The sequence below is a fragment of the Rhagoletis pomonella genome, unplaced genomic scaffold, assembly GCF_013731165.1.
Source record: "Rhagoletis pomonella isolate Grant_MI unplaced genomic scaffold, Rhpom_1.0 Rhpom_scaffold_00011, whole genome shotgun sequence".
NCBI lineage: Eukaryota > Metazoa > Arthropoda > Insecta > Diptera > Tephritidae > Rhagoletis > Rhagoletis pomonella.
Genome location: NW_023458565.1, coordinates 21,522,749 through 21,543,770, shown reverse-complemented (window position 1 = coordinate 21,543,770; position 21,022 = coordinate 21,522,749). Strand labels below are relative to the sequence as shown.

The following is a 21,022-nucleotide window of genomic DNA, read 5'->3' as shown; positions in this document are numbered from 1 at the left end:
GTAATTACGGCAGATAAAAACGAAAAGGCTTAAAAAATACTTGATTAACTCAGTGAGGGGGATGTCCGGGAGGAATTTATTTACAAAAAATGTATTCAAACAAAAAATTTTTGAGTAGGCGCTTGGGCCAATAATAACGATCAATAACCATCTCTGCATAATTGTAAGTCATGCGGAGTCCAGTACCGGCTTTGAGTACTAATAAAATTGGTGTACTTATTCATGTTCCATAACAATTGGTGCAAATGAGTACTAATACTAGTCAATTCCAAAAAGTACTATGAATAATTCCTACCAAATCAATTTTATATTCCACTTACCAAATCTCGTCCAGAACTAACATAACTCTCCAAAGGACTACATGGTCTCAGCTTATTGAAGCCCAATGCATTATTGCTAATGGCTGTGTGATCGCACAACTTCGGTGTTTCATAATCATAGATTTCCAACATTAAACGTCGCTTGCCCTTCGAACTCATCAATGAAACCGAGCTCTTTTCAGCTGATGACGTATCCTTGCTACCCTTACCACCACTACTACCACCCGATATATAATTTAAACTCTCCTTTATGCCGCTTATGCCACTATTGGCGACACCACCACTCTGTTTGCCACCTGCACCCGCTCCAGCTTGCTGATAGCCACTATATTTATTTTCATTATTGAATATACTCGATTGTGTTGGACCATAGATGTATGTATCGACTGGATTCCATGCATTATCAATATTCACGCGTAAATTTTTACTCAATTTGGGATTTTGTGCACTGTAATAATAATTGCCGTAGGCGCTTTGATTCAAAGTAGTTGGTTTGCTTCCCGATGCAGATGATGCCACTGGTGGTGGGGATGGTGGCTGCCCAGTTGTTGTTGTGGTTTTCGATGAAACATACGTGCCATAACTGTCCCACATTCTTAGGCGCGTGATCCATGGTGGCAAATCAGCCTAAAATGATGATTGGGTTAAAGAAATACGGAAGTAAAATATGTGTTTCGAAAATAGCATAGACTTGAAGTTCGTCCTTTACTTACTCTGCCTAGTGTGTTGTTGTCATGAATTGTTTGCTGTAATATCTGTAGATTGTAGCTTGTAAAAGACAACCAAATGAGATCGCCGGGATATCCATGAAAGTGGTAGGTGCATGTTGTATTCGGGGGTAGTGTATGCCGTGGGCTTACAATACGGCCCATTCGTCCACGCCGCGAGAAGAGTACATCATCTGCAGTAAATTAAGTTGGAGTTTGAGAGAGTTTTCATAGATAAACTTAATATTTAAGTAAGTATAATATTATATAATATATATATATGTATATATATAAGTAAAAGGGACAAACTGGGAGCAGAAATATGAAAATAAAATTTTCTTTTTCCACTCACCTGGATTTGTTGCATTTATATGGAACTCGCAGGTATTTTTTGTGCCTTGTGCAAAATCGTATGAATCTGAATCTGTGAAAATGATATCGACATCAAGTTCAAAACCACGATTCGGAACGCCTTGTTGCAGGGGCGCTGAAAATGGGCTAGAATGGAATGCAACCAACATTTCAGGTCCACTGAAAAAAAAAACGTAATCAGATCGTTTATATATAAAATAGACAAAGGCTAATAAAATTAAAGTTAGAAATATGGACGATTATATATTTATTTATTAATTAATAATTAATTATTAATTTAAATAAAAAACTGAAACACGCACTCTTTACGCACGGAAGAAGTGAAAATTCATAGAAAAAATTTCACAAAAGAAAAAATTTGCAAAATACTTATCAATGTATGTACATTAGGGCGGGTCAATATTTTTTACTTTGCGCGTATAGTATAGGAGGATTCTACGTGTAATTCTAAGCAATTTTGCCGAAGAAACCATGAGTCTAAAATCAATTTGGAGTTTGCCAAATTGTGAAAATATGTGTTAAATGAAGAAAATGTGAAAATTTTCACTGTTGCGACTTCTCGTGGAAGGTTTGTGAAAGAGATAGGTGCAGTAATGGAATCCTCATACCAAAAAATCCCTTTTAGCATGTTTACGACACTACAACACTTCTTTACGACACTTCACCAAAAAGAAAATAACCTATTTTCGTAATTTAGCAAACTTGTTTAGAATTACACGTAGAATCCTTTTGTACAATACGCGCATAATCGAAAAAATCACCCATACAAATAGGCGGGATTGCGATAAATACCTGACTTTTAATTAGCTATGATAAAACCAACATAAAGTGAGTTGTAAAGTCATGCACGCGTCATGCAAACACAATCGCGAGTTTGTTTTCTTTACAAGTTTCGATTTCAAAATCCTCATACAAAAACCGCTTTAAATTCATTTCTTCTCTGCACTTCACAAATAATTTTTCGATGAAATTTTATTTCAGGTTTAGATTTTATTGTCTTGAGAAGAAAAGCATTCAATTTTAAGTTTTTTTCAATTGAGTTTTTTATATTGTAATTACATTATTCCTTCTATTCTTATATTTCAGTGTTTTAAAAATGAACTGATATTACTTTATTTTCTTTAAATTTTTGAAACTTATTTCATGCATGTTTTCTTTTTTAAATAGTTTTTCTTCTAAATTTTAGTAATTATTAAATTAAAAAGAGAAATATTTTTGTTAATTTGATTTAATTTACTTGCTTTTCTTCAATATAATTTTCCTTTACTTACTTTACTTTACTATACATTTTAAATTTAATTTAATTTTTAGGACCTTATTTTATTAACTCAGTGTGAAGGGCGACCGGTATGTTTGCACTTGGGTAGGCACTGTGACCAATGGAAATCAACTATTACCACGTCTGCATGGTTGTAAGCAGTGCTGCCGAATGTACTACGATAGGAGTTTTTTACTACTATTTTGTCATTCATACTACCATACTCCCCAAGGACCAATTATGCTACTATTTTGCGAGATAGTTAAGTTTTTTATTAACTTTCTTTAAAGTAACTCGAACAATCAGCCTCATTGCGTAAGTCGTAAATTAGGCTCAATTGTACGACTCGACAATATTGGCATTGTATACAGCCGTGCTGAAATAAGTAAACGACGAAAATCGTCGTAAACTATACAGTGCTGCCAAGTTTTCCCACTTTAATACACTAGTCGAGTGGAAATTTTAGGCAATGGCGTGAAACTTAAGATACGATTCGACTCTCGAAAAACGACTTGCATTCGACACGGCTCTCGCAATGAGGGCGAATGTCTCATTGAACACTGATAAAGAACATTCTTAAGCAATATTACAACATTATTCAAAACTTACGACTGCAGTTATGAATTTAAAATGGATATAAAACTCTTTATAACTCTTGGAGGAAAAGTTTGTTTGTTGGTCCGAACACACAAGCGTGCAGGAAACAAAACTTAGGCTATACTTACGGTGACCATCCGTTCTGTTTTCGCAGGACCGTACTGTTTTTCAAAGGTCGTAGTTTTTCAAACCTGAAAAACCTGAAAATGTACTGATTTTTTCCAAGTGTCCTGCATTTGTCCCGCATTTTATTCGTTATTTTAAAATTATGGATGGATTTAAAAAAAGTGTTTTTTTGGTACTTTTCGTAGCTTTTCTTCAATATCTCATGAAAAAATCTCCAAATTAACGTAAGCGACTTACAGCTCGAAGGGTATTGATGTGCCTCTTACCAAAATATAACGGGTGATTTTTTTGAGGTTAGGATTTTCATGCATTAGTATTTGACAGATCACGTGGGATTTCAGACATGGTGTCAAAGAGAAAGATGCTCAGTATGCTTTGACATTTCATCATGAATAGACTTACTAACGAGCAACGCTTGCAAATCATTGAATTTTATTACCAAAATCAGTGTTCGGTTCGAAATGTGTTTCGCGCGTCCGATTTATGGTCTACATAATCGACCAAGTGAGCAAACAATTAATGCGATTGTGACCAAGTTTCGCACTCAGTTTACTTTATTGGACATTAAACCAACCACACGAATGCGTACAGTGCGTACAGAAGAGAATATTGCGTCTGTTTCTGAGAGTGTTGCTGAAGACCGTGAAATGTCGATTCGTCGCCGTTCGCAGCAATTGGGTTTGCGAAACACATTTCGAACCGAACACTGATTTTGGTAATAAAATTCAATGATTTGCAAGCGTTGCTCGTTAGTAAGTCTATTCATGATGAAATGTCAAAGCATACTGAGCATCTTTCTCTTTGACAACATGTCTGAAATCCCACGTGATCTGTCAAATACTAATGCATGAAAATCCTAACCTCAAAAAAATCACCCGTTATAACTTGTGGCGACTTCAATGAAAATTATTAGTGCTACAGGAGAAAAAATTGAGATTTTCAATCAAATACGCAGTTTCATTTGATTATGTTTTTTCATTATTTAAAAAATTCGATAAAGAAGATATATCATTACAGTAAACTTTGAGCCAAAGATAATGAAAATCGGATTAGAAATGTAGATGCTATGGAGCGCAATCTGCACAAATTATATATTTTTGTAAAGGGCATTTTGTAACTCGTCGTTTACGTCGATTCATGACGTCGATTTTTGACAAATATCTGCGAAAAGTACCAAAAAAAAAACAAAAAAAGAAGGGTATTGTTTTCGTTTTGAACGACTCAAAATTTGCCTATAAAATAATCTTTTAAAGATTTTCACTTTTCGTGTAAGCTATTGTAATTATAATATGTTTTACTATACTTTTATAAATATTCATGTAAAAAAAGATTAATATCAATGAAGAAAACGTGATTCATTTTTAAAGTTTAAAATGTATTAAGAATTTAGAATCATAAATACTCTTTTGATATTTTTATACTACGCAAATATATGTAGGCATATTTTTGAAAAATTGTCCTTCATTTTGAATCCATATTTATGGTCACCGTAGATATACTACGAGTACACATACCGCACTTGCGGAGGTGGGGCCGAAGCACAAAAAGAGGCCTGGTCTCTCATCTTCTTTAAGGCAATAAGGGTAAATAAGGTCATGTATCCCAACAGAATTTAGTGGTTTGTGCCTCGGGAATTGACCACTTAGGAATTCCAAAAGTTATCTGCTATCTTACTTGCTTAATGAAGCAGACCCTTGAAGCCTTCCAGTCATTACTGAGTGTTCTACCTACATAGTTGCCGGCTAAGAAATACTTGACCTGAGCCCTTTCTAACCAAATCAGCAGGAATGCTCGTGTGACCTGTCAGTATGCAGAGTAAAACCAGTTTCTTATATTTACCAACATAATTTACCTGAGACTTGCATTGCCTAGATTGGAAGTACTTAGTTAGAAGGCTGGCGAATTACCTACTCGCATTTAGACATGAGCTAGAATCCGTAAGACTAATTGGATTTTCATTAATAAGTGTTTTTTTTCTTCGGAAAAACTACGTCCAAATTCCATTCTAAAAAAATTTTAAATTGGCCATTTTTAGACATTTCAATAGTTTTTTTTTTCTCAAAAACTGGACGTGCTAGAAAAATTTTGTAATTGCACAATCAGCATCAACAAATCTATAAGATGAGGTCGGTCCCGTTTTTGAGGTAAAATACGATAAAATTTTGTTGAACCGTGATATTTGCCGCAAACACCACCGAATTGAATTTAGAAATTTCCCTTCAAAAATGTGAAAACTTACCGCGACACCACACGTGGTAACCAGTCACCGCCACAATATTTTGCCAACACAGGATCATTTGTGGAGCTGCCATCATAGAAAATCAAATGATCTCGTTCTCCTGTGCAGTCCGACCACGCTCGTATGGAACGTGAAGTCTTGTTAAAGCTTGCAATGGATCTATTGGAGTGTAAAAAAAAAACAATACATTAGTCCGTAAATTATTTATTTTTTTCCCATTTAACAAGTTAATTTTAACAATTCCTTTACCTTTTTACTAGCGCCTTGTGTTGATTTTCTTGACTAACAGCAATCATGGCATGCTTACTGGTTGGCACCTCCTTTTGTCGTATCGTCCAATAACAGGTTACATTACGCGGATACATGCCCGGATAATTTGGGCTTTGCAAATGGCATTTATTTCGATAGCACTCATCAAATTGGCGTGTACAATACGTGCCAGGTGTAACGCGCCCCAATTCCAAAGGCTTATCGGGCAGACCGTATCTGGAAATAAAAAAAAAACCAAACGATTAGGGAGGTTTATTAAAAATGTTTGTGATTTTCATACAACAAATTTACTAATTTTTAAGCTATATTCATAAACAATTGGACTCACAACTATACTTATTTACATACATACATATACATATATCGTCACACATACCTGACAACAGCATCAGTTTGACTGATGAATTTGTAGCGTATTTTGAATTCGAATGGTTTCTCATCATGGATGTTCTTGGGCGGATGAAATACCTGGGAAAATATTTAAATAAGTTTTATTCGCTGGAAAAATATTTGTAAATTTATTTTAGTTGTTTTCATTTAAGGAGAAAAAATAAAAAAACAAAGACCGCTGAACAGTTACCCACTTTTTTTAGAAAACATCCATACGAAGAACGGTCTAGCAAAGAAGGATTCCAAGCTATGGAGTTCTACGAGTAGTACACAATAATGAAAATTGCTAGAGTATCAGCGCAAAACGCGTGGAAAGCTGTCGCGACTGTTACATATGTATACAAAACCCTGCGTATGTAGATCAACTACGACGAAAACGTACGTAAACGCTTTTTGATGTTTCCTCTTCTTCTTTTCTGTTTTAAATGGACTCGGTAGACAGGTAGATGGATCATAATTGATTTTGTAGGTAGCTCGATCTCTTTCTAATTTAGAATATTTGTTGTCTCATGTCAAAGACTCTCTGACCCTCAAAGTTGCAAACATGTATATTCAGCTTCTATTTGGTAAAAATATTACTACGTAGTTATAAAATGTTCGAGTGTGGAGGGATTGAAATGTATTAGGCGGTACAAACAAACTTCAGCAGTCTGATTAAGAATTCGTACACTACAGCAAGGTAAAACAACATATTAACATCGCTATAACTGTTAATTCATCGCTATTACCATATTTTATGGCTTGAGTTTTCACGAAATTATGGGCTTAAGATAGCAATACCATGGGGATTGTTGCCCCCAATGAAGATAGAAAGCTCCTTACTAGCCCGAAAAGACTTATGGCGAGTTTGTTTCTACCAAACAATATTCTTTTTGATTGCCCCTTTTATACCTTTCATGGGCCTGAAATGGTATTATAACTTTGGTCCGATGTTTGTAAGTACCAGAATAAGAAGAGATAGACCCATTAAAATGTATACTTATATGATCAGATCGTCGAGCTGAGTTGATTTATCCATGTCCGTCTCTCCGTCTGTCCGTCTGTCTGTCTGTTTGTATGCAATCTAGTCTCTCAGTTTTCGAGATATCCGGATTATTATAATGTATTAATCATTTGTAGGAACCGGAAGAATCGGACCACTATAACATATAGCCCCCATACAACTGATTTTTCAGATATGAGATTTTTTGTTATAACTTCTCCATTTAAGTAGCTAGTAACATGAAATTTTGAAATGTTGTCACTCATTATCAAAAGAATACTTTCAGAGAAAATGGCGACGATCGGGTCGGTATAACCTATAGCCTCCATACAACCGATTGTTCAGATATGAGATTTTTTGCCATAACTTCTCCATTTATGCAGCTAGGAACATGAAAATTCTCACCGTTTTCACTCAATATTAACAGAATTCTTACAGTGAAAATAACAAAGATGGGGTCACTTTTACATATAGCTCCCATACGACTGATTGTTCAGATATGAGATTCTTTGTTATAACTTCTAAATATATGCAGCTAGAAACATGATATTTCGCACTATTTTCACTCATTGTTAACAGAAAGTTTACAGCAAAATTAGCAAAGATCGGGTCACTATAACCTGTCTATTGCACCCATACAACTGATTGTTCAGATATGGGGTTTTACTGTAAAACTCCTTTATTTGGACAGCTAAAACCGATAATTTCGTAAGATATTTTATAAATAATAATACAAAGTCTACTGAGAACATTGTCAAAATCTATGCTGTATAAGCCTTATCTCGTATACCACTGATTGTACCTATACCAGTTTTTGCGATATATCTCCTTTATGTAGGAAGCTAAACCCATTAAATTGTGTTAACGGTTTACATACCGATCGTACAGCAGTGAAAATCACTTTGATTGGTGCTATATAAGGTATATCTTCCATAACTCTGATTGTTTAGATAAGATTTTTTCTATCTATGTGTGCTGTGAATATATACATTTTTTCAAATAGCCGAAGACAGTGCTGTTCTTACTTGTTTCTTTTCGTATTTGAATCTAAAATAAGGGCAAACGGGTGTTCTCTTCCTAAAATGTAAGGCAAAAAGGCGCATTCTCTGCCGTTTGGAGCTTTTTCGAGGAGATGGTTGCTCTTAAAATCAGATGGTTGCTTAAAACGGCATTATTACGAAATGCGTGAGCAAGACAAGGACAAGCAGGAAAAACTGGGCTTCAAATCGCGTTACGACGAATATTGTAAAAGCTGCGGTCTATGTTAACGTGGAAGATGCGGAACATATTTTGTTTTGCATTTGGAGTAAATCCGACACCGACATGGTTTGCACGTATGCGCTGCTGGTTAGCAGTGATAGTCCTACAAGAAGTCTTGAATCTGCTCTTCTTATTGGTGCCGTTTGATTCCCTGCTCATCAAATCTTTCATTACGTTCATTATATTTCTGTCCAGTGACACCAGTAGTTCGTGAAAGTAGAGCCATAATATCTATCTGACTGTCAAAATGAATGTTTATGTATAACCAGCAGTATTTGCCGCTTTTCTCATTGTCAATTTCAGCTTGAAAACTTTAGCTTAAAATCCGTGCAAAAGGTATTTCCCTAAAAGCTTGCTAGCTCTTCAAATAGTGAAAACTTCTAACACTTACCTTCACAGATGCAGTTACTGTCGATGTTTCGCTAAAATATAATTGAGGCCCTGTTGCTTTGCCGCACCAAGAACCGCCTGTGAATGGACGCCCCAGTTCGCTCAGCTGCAATTATTTTATTAACTAGCATTTTGACATATTCTTTCGAATGAACAAATTCGAATAAAAACTTGCCTGCATAAAACCCTCGGGACAGCCTGGCAGCTCGCCAGCTGGGTTAATATTGCTTTCGTAACCGTCAATATCTGAGTCCACCATGCCTTCATCGAAGCGACCCACCGTAAAACTATCGAAGATAATCTGGAAAAAATATATATAAAAATTTAATTTAAAATTTTGATTTTCAGAAATATAAATTTTAGCAAATTCAAATTTAAAGTTTGGACACATTTATGTATTTGCTGCTGCATATACTTTTGTATGTTTGCCTATTCAAAAAGAAATGCACTAATTTAATGTCCCTAATAGTCGCTCAATTTGAATTCAATACTCTAAATAGTATCTATTTAATCGTACTTACTTGCACAATATCGCCTTGCTCACGCCCTGAAGCTGTGAAAGTTAGGTGACATAAAAATGGCAGTCGACTCCATTGTGGTGTTGGCACTTTTAATGTATAGGTGCGACCAATGTCACCGTAATAAGTTCGGTTGCAAACTGCAAATTGATAATAAAATATTTATGTACATACTTACATACTTATATGTATGTTAATAGGTATAAAAGGATTTTCATTAATATATGCAGTTGTATTTGTGTACATTAAACTATGTAAAAACGTACAGTCTGTAATGCTTTACCACAATTTATAAATAAGCAAAAGTTCAGAGTAGCATATCCTCCTCAACGAAGACCAAAAATTAATGAAAAAATTTTAATTTGTACTCGTAAAATATGTTAATACTAAACCTCATTCGCACCAAGCTGAATGCGCATTTAAATTTAAAACTTTATATACAGTAACTCGCGCAAGTGTTCACGTGTTGATTTTTTTTTTTTTACATATTCACAACGTTTTCCAAGGAAATTTTTTTTTTGTTATTTTTCTATAAAAGTATTCTCCAAGCTTTAGACAAAACCATAAAAATCAGAGTTTAAAATTTTCATAAAAATTTCGAGCTTTTCAATCTGAATCTTTTCAAAACTTTTGTGTATGCAGTTTTATAGCCCCTAAAAGTTTTAGTCTCATGAAGATCAAGTTTAAAGCGTGTAAAAAATCGCGTTGATTTTTAATATTTATTTTTTTTTGCTGACGGATATAAGAAAAAAAATTTAACTCAAAAAACTTGATGAAAATTAAATTCAAATCAACACGTAAACAATTGTGTGAGTCACTGTATGTAATACTTAATAAGAGACAGCGGCGTAGCTGGGGGCGGTGAATGGCGGGATACATCCACCCCTCCTTCGGCAATATACTAAGATTTTTTACTTTTTAACCGACTTCAAAAAAGGAGGAAATTATCAATTTGTCTGAATATTCTTTTTTTGTGTACTAAATATGTTTCCGCATAATTTTGGAGCATGCCAACCGATTTCGATAATTCTCTTTCTGTCGGAAAGGTGGTGCCTCAGAGGTGGTCCCGTACTAATTTGGTTTAGATCCGATCATTGGATCATAAAGAAATTAACGGTATGTATTCCAAAATTTGTATATGAGAATTCAAGTCGGTTGTGTTTTTGGTTTAAAAATTACTTTTTATTGATAACGCAATTTAATTTTATCCTTGTGAGTTAAAATTTGTTTAAGCTAAACGGAAAATTACCTTTTTATAAATATTTGAGATTATCGGTTGCTGGATTATGTATTTGAATATTGAGCGTCCAAAAATCGCAGGGAATCGCAGGTCTTTGCTTAAAAAGATGCCACTGTTAAATTTTTCAAACCAAATATCTTTCAAATGAGAAAATTCAGATAAAATTAATTATCTCGTTGCAGCCAGTAGTTGCCGGCCGGCCTTATATGTTGCCAAGGGCATTTCTCTGACTTTGTCTCAGGTGCTGCTGGCGAGTGATTTAAGGACTTTGTTGCTGCCCCTTCCATTGGTTGATACTCCGGTTGTGTGTGCTCAGAAGGAGAGCTAGCTGTTATAACTTTTTTGTGTTATTAATCGTTGGAACTAGAAGAATTGGTATGCCATATATTTGGTTATCTTTGGCGATGGGGTGTTACGAAATCCATCACATTACTCGCGCCGAAACAAAGAACATTCTGCCCTTCCAGGCATTTACTGGGCGAGAGGAAACCTCTGAGATAGTGGTCAAATAAACCTATTCGCGAATGGATGGACATTTACTTCCGTCTATAAAATGTCGAATTACCATTCAGAATTCCCATAGAGTTCCTAATATAAAATCTAAGACTGGGCTTTTTCTGCAATTCTAGACATAATTAGGAAAAACCTTGTCATTGTCAGAAATATCTGGCCAGCATCAGGATCAGTTGCCCAAGTCAAGGTGTTAAATGCTAGAGCCAGAAAGCTCTAAGCAAATAAACTTATTTCAGGGCGACCTATCCCGTGGTCGTCAAGGTTACCCTTTTAAAGCGCTGTCAACGTAAACGTACTGCAGAAAATCTACCTAGCACCTGAACCGGTTACCCAAGTCAAGATATTGCATAGTAGTGTCAGGCACTACGAAAGATAACCGTTGATGAGAGAATCTGTTCAGCGCTAGAAATGAGTATCTCTGACTAATTTTTGTGTACTAGATTATCTGTAGAATGGATTTACATGCCGGAACCTATTATGGCACTGTCGAGAAAATCTCAGTTACTGAAATCTAGACAAGCTCTAGACCGAATTAGGGCCTTGTCGAGAGAATTTCCTAGTGACCGTTCCAGTAATAGTCTTACTCCTCCTTTTTTGAAATCGTAATACCACTCATCCTAACATTGTATCATCAAAAATGGTAACGAAAATTACATAAAAATTTTAAGGGGATGTGGTGATCTCCGAAATTACAGCTTTAGTTTTTACTATAGTTCTACTTTCCATAAAAATTTCTTCAAGCTTAACACAATTGTTGAAAAAAAATCCTTAAAAAAATAAATTTCAAAGTGTGTGTGTATTTTGTACAAAAAAAAGGGTGTCTGCTGAGAGATGCTACAAAAAAAAACGTAATAGCTTTCTTCCTACGCAAGCAATCTGCTCCATTTAGTTTTATTTCATTTAGAGCTCCTTATATTTCACGCCAATGGAAGATTGAAACCATGAAACTATGATTTGGATTGTGCACCACTTTCACGCGTTGAAGTCCGTAGTATCCTTCCACACCTTAATTCACAAAGGCCCTAGCCAACACTTTTTTCGAAAATGTTACTCTTCATAAAAGTGCTTCCTATCTGTTTTGCTAATCTAGCTTTAATCTCTCAGTAGTTTTGATCGTTGATAAACTCATTGAAGCAGAATGGAGCGCTCATTGAGCAATCATTTTATGTATGAAATGGCGAATTAATATAAGGTGATAGCAGGAGCACAAAAACAAAAATTTACATGTGTTTTGTTTTTGCTTTGGCGGTATAAACTGTCAAAATCTGTAAGAGTGTGTGTAGAAATTCAAAAAAAAATTTTTCAATTTGATATCAGAAGCCGTGCGGCGAAACACATACACAAAATCAGCTGAGCTAGTAACACCACCTGGTATAAATTCGCCTTGATGTATGCTCTAAATTTGATGCGCAGCTTGCTTGGTTGTTCGTCATCGACTTTTCTAAATTCGGTCTTTTCTCAATTGTCAGTTTCTGAATTAAAAGTTTGGTGTAAAAAGTTTTGCGGTTTTGTTGTTTAAAATTTTGTGTTTTAAAAATGTGAGTGAGCATTAATTTATGACTCGAAGCGATGCAATTAAAAGTAATGCCATAAATACGAATAAACTATGAGAAGTTTATAGTAAAGAGAGCGTAAATAACGATAGCACTCTGAGTTTATAAAATTGGAGTGATAATAAAAAACTTGGAAGTCTGTATTTATATTTTGTTAATAAATAGAACACAAGAAAATATGATATTTTGCTTTTTGTTTTCACCACTCCGAATTTAGGGTTAGAACTCAGCCGCGGCGAAAATTCCAACATTAGGACTAATGATAAAATTTTTTGACGGTTTTTGGGATATATTAAAAATGTAGTGGCTGGGGTCCACTAAAACCAGTAAAATTATGAAAGTGGTCTTCGGGAAAAAAGTTTGGGAACCTCGGATTTAAAAGCAATCCATACGAATGACAATTGAGGCGATTCCCACTATGTCAGTAATGCATAACCTTTTAATAAAATATCACAAACGCATCACCGACCTTGGAGGCCATTTAAATTCAATTGCTTTTAAAACCAATTAACAAAAATAGTCAATTTCTAAAATGAATAAATAACAAGTCATGTTTAAGTAAACAACAAAACCGACTTTAATTCTCATATAAAACTTTAAGATTACCGTTAATTTCTTCAGAATCCAATGATCGGATCTAAACCAAATTAGTATGGGACCACCTCTGAGAAACCACCCTTCCTTTTAAAATCGGTTAACATGGTTCAAAGTTGTGCGGTAACATACACTGCCGGAACTAAGTATTGGCACAGCAAATTTTTTCCAATATATGCAACAATTTTTATTCTAATATTTTTTCGCCAATTTTGTATAAAAATATGGTTCATTCTACAATAAAAAACATAAAAATATAATTCCTTAACTTTGTGCAAAACTCGCGAAAATTCAGCAAATTTTCATGAAAGTTTTCACTTTTTTAATCAGATTTTTTAGAATTTTTTTGAGTATGCAGTTTTGCAGCCCATTAAGTCAAAAATCGCGTTGATTTTTGAAAATTATTTTGTTAAAGATGTTTTGCATTTTTTCCATATAAAGTATTTTCGAAAAAAAATTTTTGTATGGAAGAGACTGCGTGAAAGAATTGCCAAAAATCCACGGTAATTTCTAGCTACTTAAAATTACACTTTATTATAATAAAAAAATATTCCGACGAATTGATTTTTTGGCAGTTAAAAAATAAATTACATGAATTAAGCAACAAGTTATATGTAGTTTCCTAAAGTAGCAATATTCATTAGCTACCCTGTAGAATGCAGATTTCAAATCCTAACTTTTTCTTAAAAAAAACATTATTTATTACTTTTCTACGTATTGTTTCATTCTATGTCTTAAAACGTCTTCTTAGCTCAACATTTCACTTCGACATACGTACATACATAGTAGTAGATAACATCAACAGCAACTCCACTTTTGCTCTTAAATAAGTTTTAGACAAGTTTCCTTCTACGATTTACTCACCCGAACAATGTTTTGGCTCATCGCTGCCATCTTCACAATCCGCACGTCCATCGCAGAATTTGTCCAATGGTATGCAAATGTTGTTATTACCCTTGCAAGGAAACTCAGATACGCGACAAGCGAAGCCCAGCATAATTGCCAATTGCACCAGTACCAATGTGAACCAGGTGCCCCATTTGCCAGTGTAACCAAACATCTGTAAATAGTGAATACATATATGAATTCAATGAATATGATTTTTATTATAAGAAAAAACTTTGAACTTAAATTTCTAAGATGAGCAGTACTAGCATTTTCTGCTTAAATTCCTTGTGTTATTAGTTAGCAAATATGCACGCAAATAAATAATATACTCCTAGTAAATTTCAAAAAAAATATTCAAATCATCCAAACTTTGCCATTTTTACGTCACCCCATTGTCGGCTGAGACGACATCATAGGCACCCACTTTTATAATTGACAGCAATTCCCTGCGGTTGCTCAGTACTTTACAATGGAGTGCATTTTGCTACAGTCACCAACACCAACGCCAACACCAACGCCAACACCATCACCAACACCGTCGTCGTCACCGCGCATTCACAAACTTTATTCAGCTGACGCTTTCAGTTTAGCTTATGTAGTCAAATATACGGAAGCGGTGGCGTTAAGGGGTGAGTTCAACTGTTGGCGTCGCGTCGGTGGCTATTTGGTGTTGCTGGTCGGCCATTGTGGTTGAACGAATCGAGCGCGCCTGCTTTCAATTGCTTAAATATCCTCTTCACTTTATTTCCTGCACTGCCAGCTACTTTGTGTGCTGTGAATTTCAAAACGCTTCATTTATTCTACAGCAGCTAAATCGGAGTGACCAAAGGAGAGGTAGCTCCTCTGTATGTATATGTGTATGTATGTATGTATGTAGGTGCTCGCACTTGCATTCAAGCAAACCAACACTGAGCTGAGGATGCTGTCGATGGTGATGGTGATGGCGTTGGCGCTGGCGTTGGCGTTGGCGTTGGCTATGGTGGTTGCTACTATGTCTCGAGGCAAGGGTATTGAGTGCACTAAACTTACAGGAACTCGCCAACAAATGATGCCATCAAATTCACCATTTGCCTTGCAACAACAACGACAATAACAGCAACAATATTGTAGCTTTTCAACTAACAAACAATAAAAGTAGTGCCCACAAACGCTTCACAATGGGGCCACAACAGGAGCGGTAGGAGCAGCAGCAGCATCAACCAAAGGTATTAAAGGAAGGCGAGAAATCGTTGCAAAATGATTATTTAAATGCTGTGTTGTTGCGTTGCACGTTTTTGTTCTTTTGCTATTGTTGTTACCTTTTATTTGTTGTGAACCCATGCAGTTTGGCAGTGTGTTTGTGGCTGTGATGTGAGTGCCTACCAATTTACTTTTCAAGCTTCTACACTTATAATCCACCATTGGAAAGGAATCTTTAGCTTGCGATTTTAACATTGGCGGCCGTTAAGTATGCACTTGTAAATGTTGCATAATCTTGTTGTACAAGCAAGTAGAAGTTTGTTTTCAAAGTGGCAGTGAAACTGTAAGCATAGTTTGCTTATGAAATAAAAATGTTCGCCAGCATTGGAAAAACACGCTCACAAACATGCATTTACTTATGGATGCAAAAATAGGCATTTCAAGCCGCTCAATAATTTAGTACGAGCTAATTTGATTTTGACCGATATATTTTTTACAATGTAGAATTCATTTTGCAAGGACATTTATTGCGCTACTTTTATAATATTCGAGCAATAACGCTAACAAGGCTGTAAATGGTCCATGGGCTCTGATTTCGACAATCTAAGCTTGGATGGGAAAGTTAGTTGAGTATCTGTTGGTGTTGGTTGATTTTTTCGAGAGGGTGTGAAGATAATGTATTTAGAGACAAATTTCCGTCAAGCTTGCTTTGGATATACACCGCGGTGCACCGGTTTCAGCGTTGTGCGATCCAAAACAGTTAAAAAATTTCACAAAAATATAGAGGCGTATTCATAGTTAAAATTAATTTAGTACTTAAATTTAATGGTAGATTTTTGACAAAATTTGTAATGGGTCATCTGTCAAAAAATTTGCAACTAATTTTAAGTACCAACTTAATTTTGACTATGAAAACGCCCCATAGTTTCTTGCTAAAAAGTTACTCTATAAATCAGTGATTCTTAACCTTTGGTCCCTGTAAACACCCGAAGTGGTCTGCGCAGCCATCCAAAAAGCTAATATGCGAGTGTAAAAGACAAGCGCCCTTTTCCTCACAATTTATTCTCAAAAAGTGAATTCCAACGCCTTTCAAAGGCACGTATTTTATGTAATACATATTACTCTGCGCGACAGTAAAATTTACACTCAGCAGAATCAATATGCTCGCGAAAATAGGGACCAATTATAGTAAAACTGCGTTTTAAGGTTTTCTCTTAGATGTCAAAATTAATTCATGATTAATATTGGCAAGAAATGAAAGAGAAAATTAACATTTTAGAAAATGTCCTTTTAAAATTCTATCCTTGAAAATTTCCAATATGTATAATGCAACATTCCCTTTATTCTTTAAACCACAAGGAATTTTTTGATGAGACTTAATGAGAATATTGTCTAGTATCGCAGTTATTTCTTGTACGTTTATTTGCCAAAAGTTCTTAAACGGCTCGGCGCCAGTGAGTCATTCGCAATCGAATGCTGCGAATGTCGCATTATACTAAAGCCAGCCTTTCGACATAAGCTACTATTCCATATGAACATAGATATGTAAATTTTCAAATGTCACACGAAAAATCCAAAAACAAGAGGATATTTGAAAAACAAAAACCGAAACGTATATCCGTAATAAACGACCTAAGTTGGGTTAGGCTGTAGGTTAAGCATTCATTCAGATCCACAAAAAATAACAAAAAATCATTTGTAATAACTTTTTGATCTGATATTAAAGATTAATTACGTTTTAGTAATTAAGAATAAAATATAATGAATCATCGTAGTTCAAAGCTTATTTTGAATTGATTTTAACCAGATACCAGGTAGTGAGTTTTGCCAAAGTACCGTCGATATATGCTAGAAAAACTGTTTTTTTTTTAATTATTTTTGTGGGCCTGCATATCGTTACCTGAAATGCAAAAAGACGTAACAACATCGTAAATGAAATGGAAAAAGTCGTGACTAATATTTTATTTTTTTTTTTCATAAAATGATGTGGGCAGTTGTAATTCGATTAAATGATTTATATGATAGAAGTGAAAATGAACTTTGAATTTTTTATTAGTTATGACTTTTTGCAATCCAACGATGATGTTTGTTATGTCTTTTTGCATTTCAGGTGACGAAAAAAATTAAAACAACAGATAAAAAAAAATATTTGTATAAAGCCAGTCCTTTTACTAAAAAAAATCAACCTACGAACGACGAAAATCGATGCATGTATAAATAAAAATATTGTGAATGAAAAATGAAAATATGCAATGAATTTTTGCATGAAGTATACGCTATATATAAGTATGTCGACTGTGGCCATGTAAAAGCGAGTGTACCGTATGGGTAACATTCGTTTCAGCTAATATGTATATCATTCTCTTTATATTTATCCATTTTTCTCCGTTAGTAGCTTAATTTTTTTTTATAAAAGAACAGGTTTTAGTACAAATAAAAAAATTACAAAGAATGTTTTGTTTATATATTTTTTGCCTGTTAAAGCTTTTTTTATTCACGATGCAAATTATAACAAAATTAAGTTTAGGCGGCTTGGCGGTTTTGTGTCATTTTAACGTCCTTACAGTGTTATTGCTGTTCTTTTTCAATTTAAATATTATTAATTGCAAAATTTCAACAGCACAATAATTATGAACCTCTAGTGCCATTTGTAGTTTTTCCTGCGCTTTATGCCTAGACGATATAATCTATATGTACGGTATTATGTAGCTCACAACACTCCTTTTATTGCCCCGATGATGCTGGGGCGTATGAGTAATATTCGTGCGGAGTCGATTCAATCTAGATTCTCAAAAATATTGCCTATCGCAGTTATGTAGTTGCCAACCGTCCTCCTTTCGGGAATATAGTCCTATTTTGCCTCCCTGGGGGGTTGGGCGATTGGGATCAACTTGTCAAATAACGTTAAATTACAGGTATCTAACCCTAATTTATTTGTCATGCAAATATAGGTTGGAGTATTTTTTATGAAGTGTGAAGTAAAGTGTTTTGTAATATAATATTACTTTTCATTTTGTGAATTTGGTGCAAGGTCTAATAAAACAATTGCATGTACTGCTTAAAATAAAAAATAAAAAAACACAAGATGTAAAGTTATACCTTGGATTTATTAATGCAATATATATGTACATATAAATACTTATTTCTTGCTTACAATGTTGGTAAAATGAAGGATGTAATTAAGTAACATAACAACTTATTCAAGAATTTTTATTGTATTGTTTATATTCCCCAATTTTAGATGGAAGTAATAAGTTCAAATTGAAAATGTTTAATGTCTCTTTCGGCAATCTTTCTCGGAGTTCGAGCAAAATATTATCCAATAGCGGTATAAATATTGCCTTTCGATAATAATCTTCAGCGTTAGACGCACGATAATTAGCCCGAAAATTTTGTCTATTCGCCCTTCGAGGAAGGACAATGTCAAAATCCAATTCCCTAGCGATATCGGTAACTTTGGAAAATATATCAGAAAAATGTGTGTTAACATTTTCTCTATAATTTCGAAGAATATTCACAGTGCCATTGACTGCTTCGCTAGTACGATTCAAGTCAAGCGAGGGCGCTTGGAGAAGTAAACTTTTAATTTTTAATTTTTTAATATAACTTTTTGATTTTTATTATATTTTTCCAGTCTTTAATATTTTTAAGCGCATACAAATGTCTGCTAACACAGTTGAAAGTGAAATTTCCTATATACGTGCACCGCGGAAATAGACGAAAAGTAGTCTCAGAAATTTCGAATTGACATACATACGAACGATTGTTGTGTTCTGAAGCAAAGTCCTCTTAAAAATTAGGCGTTTGAAAAGGTCCACTGGCTAAAAAATCGCATTGACTTTTGAGAATTTTTTTGGAGACTTTTTTTGTGTTTTTTTTTTATAATAAGTGAATTTTACAAAAACTGGCGTTGATTGAAATTTTCTTGCGAACGGTTTCCCGCATTTTATTTTATAAGAAATTCATGCTTATATGGAAAAAAGTGGAAAAGGCCATCACAAAAAAAAAGAAATCTCAAAAATCAACGGGATTTTTAGTCGCATGCCCAAAAATGTTCTAAAAATTCAGATTTTGAAAATTCAGTTGAAATTTTGATGAAAATTTTTTGAATTTTCCTAAATTTCTCATAAAGTTTGAAACTGTGGTTTATATGGTTTTGGTTAAAGCTTAGATAAAAACACACCTACAAGAGAATGCCTAGAAGCGTCAAAAGAAAAAAAAAAATCCCAAAAAATCTGCGATATTTTCTAGCCACTTGATACTTGCACTAGCTAGACTTTTATAAAAAAAAATATATATATAACAATAAATAAACCAAATAATAAAGCCAAAGCTGGTCAAAATAAGGCGAGTTTATTATTTCTGCCACCAGCGTATGTTTGTCCATTAGGGTGCTCCAAAATAAGTAAAGTCGGAATTTTAATGCTCTCACCCCCTAGGATTGTTCCATATCGAAAAAATATACCCCATATTTCTTTAATTTGAAATGAAAAAAATATTTAGAGGTCGCTCAAAGCGCTCAAGGTTTTCCATGTATTTTATTATAAATTTTCTCCCATATAAAATGCATGGAACTCTTTGAGCGACCGCAAAATATTTTTTGATTTCAAAATAAAAAATAGGGATATATTTTTTTCGGTATAGAACAATCCTAGGGGGGATCATAAAAATTCCGACTTTACTTTTTCACATGCATTTTTGGATCACCCTATTGTCCACACATAACTGCATATAAGCACGTAAACATATAAATAAACTCGTTTACTGGTGTCAAAAAGCATATCCCGTTGTTCATTTTTTTTTAGTTATATGCCTCTCGGTGTTCATTTACTACTCACTCATGCATACATATTGAAATACACAAAATACAAACACACATACACGTGTCCATTCATAGAGAAGTGTACTTATGTACTTATGTTTGTTGAAGAGTTGAGGCTTTTACGAATGTAACCACCTTGCGGTGATTGATGCTGCACTGGTTTCGGGGTTTGGTTAGTTCTTCCGTTGGTTTACTGCCTGGCTGGTTGGCCGGTGGGCCGGTTGGCAGACATGTGGCTGTGTTGTGTCCTTTGTCCTTTACATTTAGCCAGGAATGCATGGGAATGTTGCGCAATGCTGTACGATGACACGCCTTGGAGCTATAGCGATGTTTACTGCGTATCTAGTACGTGATTCGATTGCAAAAGCAATTTGCCTTCTGATTCTCAACAAGCGGACAATTTCAAAAGTTTGTTTAAAAAGTTTTTCTGCATTAAAAATAATCTATTGATTTTGTTTTTTCTTTTCTTGTTTTGGAAGACTTAAAAAGAGTGTGTATATCAAATTGAAATGAGTTTTTCAATTTTACGATTGTAAGCAAAAAATATATGTATGTACTTAAGCGAAACTACTTTTACGGGGCTACCAAAGCCGGGTGGTGAGAGGTGCGTGCTAGGACCCAGGTTCAGTTGCTCTAGCAATTAACCAATAAGAAGATTTCTCGCAGAGCGATCGTCATCCCACTCAGCTGGAAAATGACAAAGCTCAACTTAGCAAAATGTGCAAGCGTAAAATACATACATACGTACTTATATATTTTTTTGGATCTGTAGGTATGCGATTGAAACAAAGTCAAGCTGTTTTT

At 34.6% G+C, this 21,022-nt stretch overlaps 1 protein-coding gene across 1 annotated transcript in view; it reads right to left on the bottom strand.

Annotated features, from left to right (window-relative positions):
- LOC118746826 overlaps positions 1-21,022 on the bottom strand; it is a 304,681-nt gene that overhangs the window by 6,986 nt on the left and 276,673 nt on the right. The window contains 10 exon segments of the mRNA XM_036480764.1: positions 321-947; positions 1,034-1,221; positions 1,380-1,558; positions 5,620-5,778; positions 5,869-6,105; positions 6,266-6,357; positions 8,913-9,017; positions 9,087-9,212; positions 9,433-9,569; positions 14,194-14,389. Coding sequence (XP_036336657.1) covers positions 321-947; positions 1,034-1,221; positions 1,380-1,558; positions 5,620-5,778; positions 5,869-6,105; positions 6,266-6,357; positions 8,913-9,017; positions 9,087-9,212; positions 9,433-9,569; positions 14,194-14,389 — 2,046 coding nt within the window.